The 12,803-nt window shown below is 37.5% G+C and overlaps 2 protein-coding genes across 6 annotated transcripts; both read left to right on the plus strand.

Moving 5' to 3' along the window:
- The first annotated feature begins 192 nt into the window (after positions 1-192).
- LOC136679090 (cytochrome b-c1 complex subunit 10-like) lies at positions 193-3,416 on the plus strand. Of its 2 annotated transcripts, none has more exons than XM_066657374.1 (3): positions 193-340; positions 1,101-1,242; positions 2,901-3,416. In XM_066657374.1, the coding sequence occupies exons 1-2, from the start codon at positions 291-293 to the stop codon at positions 1,219-1,221; spliced, it is 171 nt and encodes a 56-aa protein (XP_066513471.1). In that variant the 5' UTR covers positions 193-290; the 3' UTR covers positions 1,222-1,242; positions 2,901-3,416. The 2 variants fall into 2 exon arrangements, with proteins under 2 accessions (XP_066513471.1, XP_066513472.1); XM_066657375.1 differs by lacking the exon at positions 2,901-3,416 and adding an exon at positions 1,539-1,823.
- A 454-nt stretch (positions 3,417-3,870) lies between these two features.
- LOC136677920 (methyl-CpG-binding domain protein 3-like) lies at positions 3,871-12,368 on the plus strand. 4 transcript variants are annotated; one of them, XM_066655630.1, is made up of 7 exons: positions 3,871-3,979; positions 5,649-5,808; positions 6,193-6,330; positions 7,559-7,649; positions 8,005-8,197; positions 9,532-9,678; positions 10,235-12,366. In XM_066655630.1, the coding sequence occupies exons 1-6, from the start codon at positions 3,966-3,968 to the stop codon at positions 9,671-9,673; spliced, it is 738 nt and encodes a 245-aa protein (XP_066511727.1). In that variant the 5' UTR covers positions 3,871-3,965; the 3' UTR covers positions 9,674-9,678; positions 10,235-12,366. The 4 variants fall into 4 exon arrangements, with proteins under 4 accessions (XP_066511727.1, XP_066511728.1, XP_066511725.1 ...); XM_066655631.1 differs by having other exon boundaries at positions 8,020-8,197; positions 10,235-12,365; XM_066655628.1 differs by having other exon boundaries at positions 3,889-4,075; positions 10,235-12,368.
- The last annotated feature ends 435 nt before the right edge of the window (positions 12,369-12,803 follow it).

Raw genomic sequence — 12,803 nt, forward strand, 5'->3', positions numbered from 1 at the left:
GGTATTTTTGTTATTATATATTGAGTAGAGTTATTGCCAATGAGGAAAAAGTAAAATGATTGATAGTTCCGGTTTATGCTCTTCTTTTTAAGACTTTTCAGATTGAATCCCGAGTAATAAGAGTCGGACTTTTATTATGAAATGTCAATCTCGACTAATAATAGTCTGACTTTTATTATGAAATGTGCTAGTGTTTCCTGTTAAGGTCGCCTCTGTTGAGCTCCATCTCTCCTTCTGCTCTGTGCTCTGTTTCGGTTCCCGTCGCTGAGAGAGAGAGAGACTACAGGACAATGCTCTCAAAAATTGTCGGACAGAAGTATGTCTCTATTGCGAGGACGTGGTAAGGACCTTGACGCCGCTGTCCTGGGTGTTCGTGTGGGTTGAAGTGCGGCTTATGTCCGAGTGTGAGGCGGTTGTGTCCTTGGTGACCTCCCCGCTTTAAGCACTGAGAGACCGAGTGCTGACGGTTAACCCCAGTTTCCATAGTTACTTTTATCTCCATTACTTTCTTCACCTACAGACGCGGCTCTAATAGAACACAGAAACTTAGTGTGCGGAGCTCCACGCACTTCAGCTCTTTTAAACTCTTATTGACAGTATGTCGGGCTAACGTTAGCCTTTAGCAGCGAGTGATGGTTCGTGTTTTTTTCTCAGGCTTAAGTTGACAAAAATTGCTCATTAGTTGTTGTTTATTTAATTACTCTGTGTTTTGAAGCCACTTTGTCTATATGAGTGACGTCATAATAGGAAGACAATAAATAATTATTGTAAATATACATGTAATTCGCATATTCCACATTTCAGTTCCACCTTAAAAGCCTTTTATGGAATTTTAAGTGTTTAATTTATCCAAAATTAAGAGCTGTCCAACAGTGAATTTTCTTAATATTTCCTTCTTTCAAATGGGCTTCACTTTAATTTAAAACTATTGAATTGGAAATCTTAAGTGGCTGATCTGTGCCAGAAATATTGTATTTTTTATTTTTTATTTATTTATTCATTTTGCTTTACCCTTTTAGGAAAACTTTCAGTTAATCTAGATGTTAAATATCATGGTCTTTGCCTGTATGAGTACCTCTGTTTTTTTCCCTTCTCCCCAGGGTTCCCACTATGACTTTATGGGGAGGAGTTGGAGGTATTGCACTTGTCCATTTTACAGACTGGAGACTGATCCTGGACTACGTGCCGTACATCAACGGCAAGTTCAAGAAGGATAACTAGATAACAAGTTTGAACTTGATGGTAAGTATTTGGTGTTGCTTTAGGCCAAATAATGGATACAGTCCAATTAAAGCTGCTAAGACCTGACTGCAATTAATTATGTACAAGCCGTTTATTACCTGATACATGACACTTTAATGTGACATGGAAACAAGTGGGGATTTGTGTGCAGTTGAGGAGTCAGCTTCAGGTCACTCCCCATCCTGCCTGGCATCACGCAGACATTTCAGTAGCGTACCAGTGACAATAAACAAACCTTTGCTTTATTTAATACAGTAATGTTATGATGTTGCGTGATTAATTTTCCTAAAATAAAGATTTCAGGGGTGAGGTGGGTCTGGGGGCACTCCGGAAACACTGGCGCAATGCAGGAGTGCACCACGGACAAGGCACCGGTCCATCGCATGGCAACATCGACTCACACCTAGAGACAACTTGGAATATCCATGCCACCTGATAGGGCTGTGCCATATCGTATTGTTTGCAATAAGATCATCATAAATTTTAAAACAATAAAAAATGTATATTGTGATAATGGTGATATTCTGACTCATTTACATAATGACGTTATGAAATTACCCATAATATGACATGCATTATAATAATATTTAATTTTATATAATTATGAATTTAATGTTTTTGTTGCTGTAGTCTGTTTTCGAAATGAATAAAGTGTTTTTCAGTGGTTTGTCATATTGTCAAGAATATTGTTATCACCAATATACCCTGAAATATTAGGATATTTAGGCCATATTTCCCACCACTACCACCAACTACTGTGTGAGGAAACTGGAGCAACCAGAGGAAACCCACACAGGCACTGGGAGAACACCACAAACTCCTCACAGAAATTCACCTGAGGTGGGGCTTAAACCCCCAAACCCAGGACCCATATATATCTCAAAGAAAATGTACATCACATACCTTATTACAGTGTCAGTTAATGTGTGTGCATGTTCTCATTTTAGAATCAGAATTGTCTTTGTGCTACTTTGATGAATGAGGTTCATTGTATATTAGTAGTTTGTTCTGTAGTGTCCTGTGACATTAGGACATGCTGGTCCTCTAATAGCTTTTCAGCCTTGGGGACGTTATATAATCTATTTTCTAAGCCTTTTCATAATCTTTATTTAGTTTTCTATTACGTTTTAAATGTTCACAATGGAAAAATGCTTTAGACTTTGTTTTGCAGAGTTTAGTTTTTGCTTTAGTAGGCACACTCCCTAATTGGGGAATAGTAGTCTTTTCCCTACTAAACACAAGCCTGTTATTATGCGCAGGCAAACAAAGCAGCTGGAGAGTTAACGTGACTGGGTTTTTTGCCTTGGGCCTGATCTTTTTCTGACTTTGTGGTTAATGTCACCAATCAGATCCCTGCTGCTGAATTCCAAGTCAAAGTGACTCAGAGTTAATGTCATCTTAGACCTCAAGGTGTTACCAGCTCCTCTGCCTCTCTGCAACTGATATTTCACCTCATATTTCAGGTCAACAGAGAGACTGTTTACTTGGTCACTGACTTTTTGAAATGGCAAACAGTGCGTGGTTCAAAATCTAAAGCCTTAACCAGGAGTGCACAAACTGAAGACTGTATAATGATGTGAATCTCTGTTCCAGACTATGTCATGTTGTGGCATAAGGATAAATATAAACTGACTGTTATACTTCTCCCTCCACTCTAGGTCAGTCATTTGCTGAGGTTGGATTGGATCAAGATGAACATGTTAACGTGGGATAACAGAGGAGACACAGGCAAAGCCCACTGCATGGAACGGACTAATGAACCATCGAGTCTAATTTCTGTTTTGTTGCTAATGAATATATTGATTTTGTTGCAAAATAATCTGTAAATGCAAAATAAAACTGGTTTATTCCACACAGACACCAGTTCCATCCTGCCATTTAAACTCAGATCCACATTTTAAACATCAGTATCATCAAACCATCATTAGTAACTGAATTGTGCTTCGGTCTGAGAACAGTTATTAAAGTTTTAGGTAAATCGCCCTCATAAATAAGTGTTTTCTTGAACAATTAATTGATTTTGTATTTATATAGGGCGCAAGGCGGGATTACACCCTGGAGGGGGCGCCAGTCCTTCACAGGGCAACACACACTCACTCACACCTACAGACACTTATCGCTAATCCACCTACCAACGTGTGTTTTTGGACTGTGGGAGGAAGTCATTTTATGGTCAGATTAAACTGTTTTCAATAAATTGATGTGGTGAGAAGGTTTTTTTTCTCCAAGAAAATATCCTCAAAAGTGACTACATCTTTGCCTTCAACCACTAAATGTGGATTTATGAATATTCAGCTAGTCTATCTCCATTTACACTCACCAGTTGTGTGAGTCTCACCTCATGAGATGATGGGATTGATTTTTTTTATGCTTATGTCGTTTGAAACTGGTTATTTCACTGATCTCGTGTATAAAACAGTCCCACACAGACATGTGAGCCCGGTCAAACACGATATTCTCTGGAGGGGGGGTCTTTAGTGGATTTACTATGTGTCACAATGTAATTCAAAAATAATCCAATTAGTCTACCCTAAAAGCACTCAAATGCGAGTCGACTCCCAGTATTCATTTGAAAGAATCGATTCAAAAGATTCAATTGGCTGCAAAACGACTCCTTGCTGGTGAGTAGTGGGAGGTCATGAGGTGAAGAGAGTGCAGGAGGCATCCTAACCGTGTTTATTCCATTTCGGCGATTTTCTGCGAGCCAGGCTGCGGAGAGAAGCATGGAGAGGAAAAGGTGGGAGTGCTCGGCTCTCCCGAATGGTTGGAAAAGGGAAGAAGTGACCAGAAAGTCGGGCTTGTCCGCGGGGAAAAGCGATGTCTATTATTTTAGGTACTGCTGCTGGTTCAGCCAGGGGGAGAATGTTAGCTCGGCTAACAGCTTAATGCTCAGAAGTACGGCTTTTCCAGCTCTAGGATTAAACTACCCTCAGCAAACATATAGTTTATTGTTGGATCACTTCTGAAGAGCTGAAATGCTTTACTTCAGACTCGTCTCTGCGGTCTGACTCTGGGCTATATTAAGAAATATAGTTTAGCCACCTAGCTAGCTGCCAGCTCCCCGGTGTGGTTAGCGCTGTTTGTTAACTGTTATTGTTATTGGAGCCTGTGTGCTCAGGCTGTGCTGCAGTTTGAAAAGCTTTCTGGCTGTTTTGATTACTGGAGTGCACGGTTAACCACTTAGAAATCGTATTCCTAAACTTTACTGAATTAATTGACTTAGTTATGGCTAGAAATATACACACATTTGCTCATTTTCAAAGCAAACACATCTACAAGGGGCTCTTCTACAACGCAGGAAGTCTCAGTTAACCAAATAACTTTAGCCCAGAATCGAGGACTGTCCAATAAGAAAGTCCCACAGTTCTGTTCCTACTGGACAGGTTTAACCTGGGCTTATCAGGCTAAACTGAAAAAAAAAAAAATCTGCTTTCAGCAGAACCCCCAAGTAATTCTGATAATTCTGCAGAATGTTGTAATCACACATTCAGTTTATTTGCTGTGTTGAACATGGCAGGTTACTCGCAAAACCTGCAGAGCTGGATGTGTACTTATTCTTACTTCAGGAAAACCTCTAATTTCATCAAAGTGTGTTTTCCACAAAAGGATTTCTCAGTAAACCTGATAACTTGAGCAAAAAAGGTGAAGCATGCATTTTTTTTATTCTTCACTTTGGGTGTATTCAGCTAAAATGAGAAATCCTGCTTTGTGGAGTGTCCACACTTTTGCTTGGGTCTGTATATTTCTTGGCTCTCACCTGTAGAAGCTGATTGGATGGATACTGACCCAGTACCGCACCACTCAGAACAATAAAATGAGTGGTAGAGCTTATTAAAGGGAAACGTAAACCAGTTATTCAGAGGGGTTTGATGTGAAATGATTCATTGTTGAGAAATGTCCCAAATCAGAGCTCTGATTAAAATTTATTACAGTGGTGGTGATAGAAGCCAGAGGTCACTATAGTTCACGCAAATATTGTCCTATGTGTCTACTAACCATGAGATAACGTGTACGCATCATGTATGACACAGACAGTGGAAAGTAAATTATAAACTTTGGAAACCATCTCGCTTTAGCACTCTAAAGGATTATACGGGCGCTTCAAAAGGCAACGACTTTGTCTTAAGTTCTCCAAGACTGTAGCTGTCTTTGGTATTGAGTTTTTACGACTGCAAAAAATGAATTTTTCTTTGATCACCATTATCGTTTTCGTTCTTAACAAATGTGTGTTGTGACTTAATCTTGCAAACTAAAGTACTGCACATGTTAATACATCGGGATGTTGGGATTTCCAGAAAAACTGAGAGGATTCGTCCCGAGCCATTGATCGCAGTTTTGACTTTTGCTTCTGTAACCTGAATCTGTAAAGGCCAATTTTTTAACGTTATTTTCATTCGTATACACAGTCCCACAGGAAAGAAATTTCGGAGTAAGCCACAACTGGCCCGATACCTTGGAAATTCTTTGGACCTGAGCTCTTTTGATTTCCGTACAGGAAAAATGATTATGAGCAAACTGAACAAGAACAGACAGCGTCCACGCTTTGACCACAGTGGCCCAAATAAGGTAGGTTAGTTGGGGAAACCCAAAGGCTTTTTTTTAGGTGCATTTTATTGTTTAATGTATTTATTCTCTATAAATAAGTTATCGTCGCTGTCCAATTAAAAACACGTATCTCTCAAAATAGAAACTTAACAGGAGAAGGAAAAAACCTTAACTTTCGTTGGAAGGCAGAGTAAAAATTTGTTTAGCCGACTAATTTTAGAGCATTTCTATTGGTTCATTCATTATGAATGTGAGCTGTGTTCAGAAGATGTAGTAAATTAAAAATCCACTAATATGGAGATGCATGTTTTTAACTGGACAGCTATGTTATGCACCTTGTTAATACTTGCACGTATGATGTGTAAATCATGGTTTATTTTTGCTTGTTCAATATTTAATTTTAAGGGGAAGCCTGATCTGAACACCTCTCTACCAGTGAGACAAACCGCGTCCATTTTCAAACAGCCTGTTACCAAGGTCACAAACCATCCAAACAACAAAGTTAAGTCTGACCCTCAGAAGGCTGTGGAGCAGCCAAGACAGGTAACCAAACAGACCTTTAAAGGCTAAGCACCACTTAATGGACCTCCATGAATATTTGACATTATTGTAGTTACTGACAGATATAAGTATGAATTAAAATGAAAATAGCAGCTTAATTTGCTTTAAAACTGACAATTTTATTAAATTGACGGAAAAACCCGAGCTCGCTACGGAAATTCTTGAACGCGACCGTGACGTCACTGGTGGACAACAGCTGAACCACGCCGCGGTAAAACACCGTTATGACTGAGTGTTATGACAGTATCTAGCTAAATAACCAACATTATTCATGACAATATCCTAGCAATAAGCTAAACTCAAATGTAGAGGCACCGTTATTCTTGTAAATGTGATCGAAGTCGAACTCGAATTCATCCGACACTATAAACCTCCGTAATGCAGCTACGTAGCCGAGTATAATCTGAGCCACCGAGTTTAGCGAGTCAAGCTAACGTTAACTAACACCAACTAAAACAGGCGAAGTGAGTGTCCTTACCCTGTTTACCTCCATGTTACAGAGGCTCTTGAACACCTTTCGTTGGTGTCCTTACATGCCCGTATTGTTGGAACAGCGCCAGTGAAATGAGCTACAGATAACGGAGTGAGCGGATGGTCCTTTCTAGAGTGCCCGTTTAAAGTTGACAAATTTAGTCCATTTTCTGGATATTTTGGGATCTTTGGGCCATTTGTGCACAGATGTCCCACTGTACATTGAATGATTGCAGCCAAAAACAACACACCTTTTCGTCATTTTGCATTAAATTAAGTGCAGCTTCTAGAGTGTTGTCCACCATCTACGTCACAGGCAAGACGCCTATTAGAGTTTCCGAACACCGTTGGGGGGGGGACCAACGGTCTTTTAAACCTTTGTTTAAAAGGTTGTTGAATTAGTAAGAAATAACATGTTTTCTGACTATCAATAAACACAAGTTAGGAACTCAAACTCAAATTTGTTTGACACTTTCATATCATATAAGTTTGTCAGGCAAGAGCTGAGTTTTCTAAATGAATGAACAGATCCCCAAAACTTTGGTATTTTTTTCAGTCTTAGTACAGTGTTGTATACTTTTTGCATCCATGTTTAATTTTTAATGTTGGACCACTTTCTACCATGACTGATCTTTGTTCATGCTAATCTGAAATTATAAAATTTGAAAAACATTTTTATAGAATCTAAACAAAACTTAAACATGAACATTCAAATCTAATCTGTGATCATCTTCCTCAGCTCTTCTGGGAGAAGAAACTTACAGGACTGAATGCGTATGATATAGCTGAAGAGTTAATGAAAACTATGGATCTTCCCAAAGGCCTACAAGGTGATTGTCTGGTTGGGAAACTTGACCCTAACCTGATTGCATCAGGGATTGATCTCTCTTTAAGATCTTTCTGTAGTAAGAACATTTGTAGTTGATGTGACAGTCTTGTAAGAAGTGTGTTTATTGTGAATCAAATCCAGTAGTATGTTATTTTTCATAGCTATTTACCAGCCCTTTATCATTAGGTGTTTTCAAGCTCAAGTCTTTTCCAAAAACTATTTTAGAACTAGAAACATGTTCATATGTTTAGTGACCGTCATACACACATTACAATAACAATCTGCATGCATGAAGATTTTTTTTTAATGATTGAAGTGCCTCATTTCCCCTTTTTAAACTGTGTAATGTCTGAAAGTGTCCTCCACCACAGGGGTCGGCCCAGGCTACACGGATAAAACCCTCCTGTCAGCCATCGCCAGTGCCCTGCATACCACCTCTGCTCCCATCACAGGACAGCTATCTGCTGCTGTGGAGAAGAACCCTGGAGTCTGGCTCAACACCACGCAGCCCCTCTGCAAGGCTTTCACAGTGACAGATGAGGACATCAGGTACACTAGCACAAACTAATATTACTCTACATATTACTCTCCCAGTCTTAATGCTTCAAGAGTTTAGCTCAGTTCACAAACACAGGCCACACACCAGCACTTATTTTTCAAAGCTGCACAGAAACAAGGGCAAATCCAAGTATTCTGAATGATGCATGAATTACTTTATGTACAATAATTCAAACATGAAAAATCCTGTGTGAAACAGCCATAACTAATTGTAGTAAATCAAAAGAACGAAAAGGGATCATCACGCTTAAGTGCTAACTGTTTTATTCCATTAAAAATGGTTCTGGTAATGGAACAGTATTTTTTCAAGCAGCTAAATCTTCCATGATGGTGTTTGCTTGATTCCACCATCTATTGGCTGTGGTTGGTATTTATTACTGAACTGAAAACTAATATCATCTTCATATATTTATTGACAGTATTGATATTGATTGCTTAACTGGAATCTAAGCATTTTTCAGGTTGTCAAATATTCCATGCAGTACTACACAGGATCAGTTTGGTTGTAGTTTGTAAACATAAGTTAATTTAGAATTCTATTCGGAGCACACCAAAAAAGTTGGGTACTTGGCAAAAGATAAGTAAAAATGTATAGAAAATCAATTTTGTTTTGAAGCATTACTTAATAAACAGGTGGATATAAGATGAAAATGAGTGTTAATTAAAGGCTCAGTCTTTGTAAGCAGAATGGGTTTTTGCTCGTCACTTTATGCCAGAGCTCATGAGAGAATTGTTGCAGTTCAAACTGTATTAAACATTTTTGAATCACAATTTCATGAAAAACATTCAGGGAATCTGGATAAATACCAGACCATGCTAGACACTAATGTAACCTTTGAGCCCTCAGATGGCACTGCATAAGAAGCTGTCATGCTACACTGATAAATATTGATAGCCACATGGGCTTGGGAGTACTTCAGAAAACTGTGGGTCTGCCTGGGCTGTTTCTGAGTGTGCTGCAGGCATCCATTTTTAATTTATTTATATTTAACAAATATAATTAGTTTTGTTAGTGAATTTCAAATCTTTTTTTTTTGTTTATTAAATAAATATTCAAGAAATTTATGAAGTGTTTATTTCAGTTTTTATTGAATTTTTCAAAACCTTTCTGGAAATGGGGTTGGTGTATTCATGTCTACTGGCAGCATACATTTAAAATAAAAGTCCATCCACTACAGGAGGAGTATTTTAATGCAGCCCTTCTGTCACTTTAACGTTGCGCAGTTTGTCACTGTCTGTGTTACGAGCTGCGCTACGACTGAACCAAGCTGATGGGTCATACGTCATGCTAAGTTAGGATGTGCCATTACAACACTGTGTTGCAGGAAGCAGGAGGCTCTGGTGTACAGTGTGAGGAAGAGGCTGGAGGAGGCTCTAATGGCTGATATGTTGGCTCATGTAGAAGAGGCCACTGTTGATGCAGTGTCTCTGAAGGAGGAGTCAAGCAGCAAAGAAGAGGCTCTATAACCATGGTAAGGGAAAAAAAAAAAGAAAAACGCTTAGATACATTTCCAGTAATGATCAGTCTACAGATTTGAGGACTGATTATTTATAAGTGGTTTATTTCTGGTTATTGGTAGCGATTAGATTTTATCCAGCGTTATTGGAATCAAACTATATTTCGTGTACCTTTTTTATATGTTTATTGGTCAGTTTCATATTACCACTATTTTGCAAAAACGCATGAACTCAAAAACTAAAATCTGCTGTATTGAGTTAGCATTTTAGCACAGAAAATACATAAGGAATAAAAGTTAAAATTAATTATTTTTATATCAAATTCACATATTGAACAAGTGCAGTTTTCAAATAGCAAGAGCTGCCTTTTTAATTCTAGCCTGCAATATCAAGAACAATGTTGTAACATGGTTTAAATGGTGACATTTAGATTATATATAACAGATGGACCTGTCAGAGGCACCCAAACACCACTGTGTACATGACAACGACCACGACTACATGCCAGTCTGTAACCTTGCTATAGAGTTCTGCAAAATGTTTAAGTGTTTTTTTGTTTTTTTTTTACAGTGTCTGATATAACATCCTCTTTGATCAGTGATTCTGAGGGGACCGGTGTGGACCACAGTATTCCTCTGCTGAGTTGAAAACCAGGACCTGACAGCTCATGCTGTTTCTCAGTGTAAAAGTCATACTTTTGCTACCTGTTTCTTACAGTCCCCCTCTGAATTAAGTGTGAAACTTAATGTTTTATATATGCAGTTTTGTGGGACATTTTGTACTTCACACTTTTCTCCATTTTCTGCTATAAGTAATAGTGTTTTACTTTAATTTGCTAGGCATTTTACACCTGTTTCTTGCCATACTGAAGTTGTAAATGTGAGAAAGTTGCTTTATATTCTCACAGATACATGGAGTGTCTAATTTTCTACAGGCAGTACATGCAGTTTTAAGAGAGTGTTACACTAAATTATATTTACATGTGGCTCTACAGTGTGTTTCCCAAAAGCTAATAATAGAACAATTGAATTACAGTCCTAAAGTCCTGTTCTGACAGAAGCTAAGACTGTTACTAAATTAGGGTCAGATTAAGAAAAATGCGTAAATGGGCTTAAAATATTTGGGGTTTTAATTTATCTGATTATTTTGCTTAACATTTTTAACTTTTCCTTTTGGATTTTGGCACCTGTCTTCCATTATAAGTGGTACAAGTCAGTGGGGGCAGAGCATCTATGATGTCATAATGATTCTATTGTAATCAACCGTAAACGACAGGTCGAGATGAAAAATAATAAGCTCCTTCTTTGTTCTTGGAATGATGTAATAACTGATCAAATTGAACTCTCAAAGCGCATGTTAGAGTGAAACACTGAACATCTTTAACCAACGGTTTTTATTATTGGTGCTTTTTTCTGTCTTTTTTTTTTTTCTCTGTAGATTACAGAGATATATATTTGGCTGGGTTTTTTTTTTTTTGAGAGTCTGAATCATTCACAGTTGAAAATAAATGTGCAAAAAAATTGGCCAATGTGAAAGCTGCAAGAAGCTGTCACCGTATTTTCTTTATTGATTCTAGCAATTCTCTAAACAATTTTTACCCCTACACTCCCTTACCCTTTTTAAATGTATCCTTTGTATCTACAGGCGTATCATCTCAAAATCAATAAAAGATTCAACAATGGCCATTACTTAATGCAAACAGGAAACTCTTTGAATTATAAGATAATGTTTTGGTTTATAAGCTCTTGTTCTTTCACATTCATGGTCAAGAAAAAGGTGGTAAGCTCTTAAGCTATTAAAGGCTAGTTGTTCAGACAGAGATTAAGTACCATATCTTAGACTAATTACCTGTAGGGATTCCCAGTGAAAAAAGCCCTTTAGTCTGGTACTTACTTAATCTCTTTGGAGAATTGGTCCATAAATTCTACTCTTGAGAAGATGTTGGCTGATATGAGTGTTACTGTAAAAGAAAACTACATTTAGTGAAGATCTGTTATTTTGTGGTGCTCAATCTCTTGGATCACTTTTTTTGTTTTTGTTTTTCATATGGTGCATGTGGGGGTAGGGGTGAATTTTCAATTTATAGGTTTATTGTGTTACAGAAGTTTAGAAGTGCTTTGTCTTTTTCTCATTTTATTTCCTTTAGTTATGAGAAATGATAGACGAGCAGAGATTAAAGGCCATTGCTTATCAGTGCAAGACGAGAGACGGTGTGTTAGCAGTGGCTTCAATTCTGGTGCATGAACATATTAACCTCAGTTAATGCTGGACTAGGGTCAGGATTCTTTTTTTTTTAAACCCAAAGAAAAAGAAAACTGATCTCTGATCAGCCCACATCTGACTGATGCAATTCAACACATTCATCCAAGAAGACTGTTTTGAACACAATTTTTAAATCTTTTTTTTTTTTATGGATACAGTATATATTTTTACCCGTGCTTAAAGTCATTTTTGAAATAACATGTTCCTTGAGCTCAAAGTCAGCTGAAATTGTGTAAAATGTTCTTTTTTTATAAAGACGGGTTTTCGCCTGATTGTGTTTTACACATTTAATAAATGTAATAATCTATGAATGGTCGGGGGGGCTATCATTTTGTACTTTATGCAGTTTTGAGTGTTTGGATCTAAATGCTTTGAGAGAAGACTCCCTCAATATGGGCTTAATTTTATGAACTGATTAATAAAATTCTCTTTCATTAAATTGTTCTGCTGTGTCTCATGAATGATTGAGGGAAGAGAAGTCTGGAGACTGGGAGGGAAGTATACAATGGAATGAAATTATTCTGTCTTATTTAGCATTACTAAATTAACTTTATAAGTCCTGAAATTCTGAAATCGAACTTAACATTGGACAAAAAATGAGATGCTACATAGAGGCTACATTGTCATCATGGACATAATTTAAAAATAAGTTTTAATCTTGTCAAATTTTCTACTGTTTGGGTCGATGGCATTGGTCCAATTTTTTTTTTTATATTGACATTCATTAAAACTTGGGATATGTACACTGGATAAATCATGAAATGTGCACTGTGCAAGCATTATAGCACTTTATGTATTAATGTTTCCAGCTGCAGCACCCGAGTATGATATATTTACAAATTTCAGTAAATAATGCTATTTTTAAATTGACAGGAGT

This window comes from Hoplias malabaricus, chromosome Y (assembly GCF_029633855.1).
Source record: "Hoplias malabaricus isolate fHopMal1 chromosome Y, fHopMal1.hap1, whole genome shotgun sequence".
NCBI lineage: Eukaryota > Metazoa > Chordata > Actinopteri > Characiformes > Erythrinidae > Hoplias > Hoplias malabaricus.

Excerpts from the sequence above, each read along its gene's own strand:
- LOC136679090 (XM_066657374.1), top strand. The coding sequence starts at position 291 with ATGCTCTCAAAAATTGTCGGACAGAAGTATGTCTCTATTGCGAGGACG. Across the intron at positions 341-1,100 it reads GTCTCTATTGCGAGGACGTG|GGTTCCCACTATGACTTTAT; the intron begins GTAAGGACCTTG and ends CCTTCTCCCCAG.
- LOC136677920 (XM_066655628.1), top strand. The coding sequence starts at position 3,966 with ATGGAGAGGAAAAGGTGGGAGTGCTCGGCTCTCCCGAATGGTTGGAAA. Across the intron at positions 4,076-5,648 it reads AGCGATGTCTATTATTTTAG|TCCCACAGGAAAGAAATTTC; the intron begins GTACTGCTGCTG and ends TCGTATACACAG. Across the intron at positions 7,650-8,004 it reads TCTTCCCAAAGGCCTACAAG|TGTCCTCCACCACAGGGGTC; the intron begins GTGATTGTCTGG and ends AATGTCTGAAAG.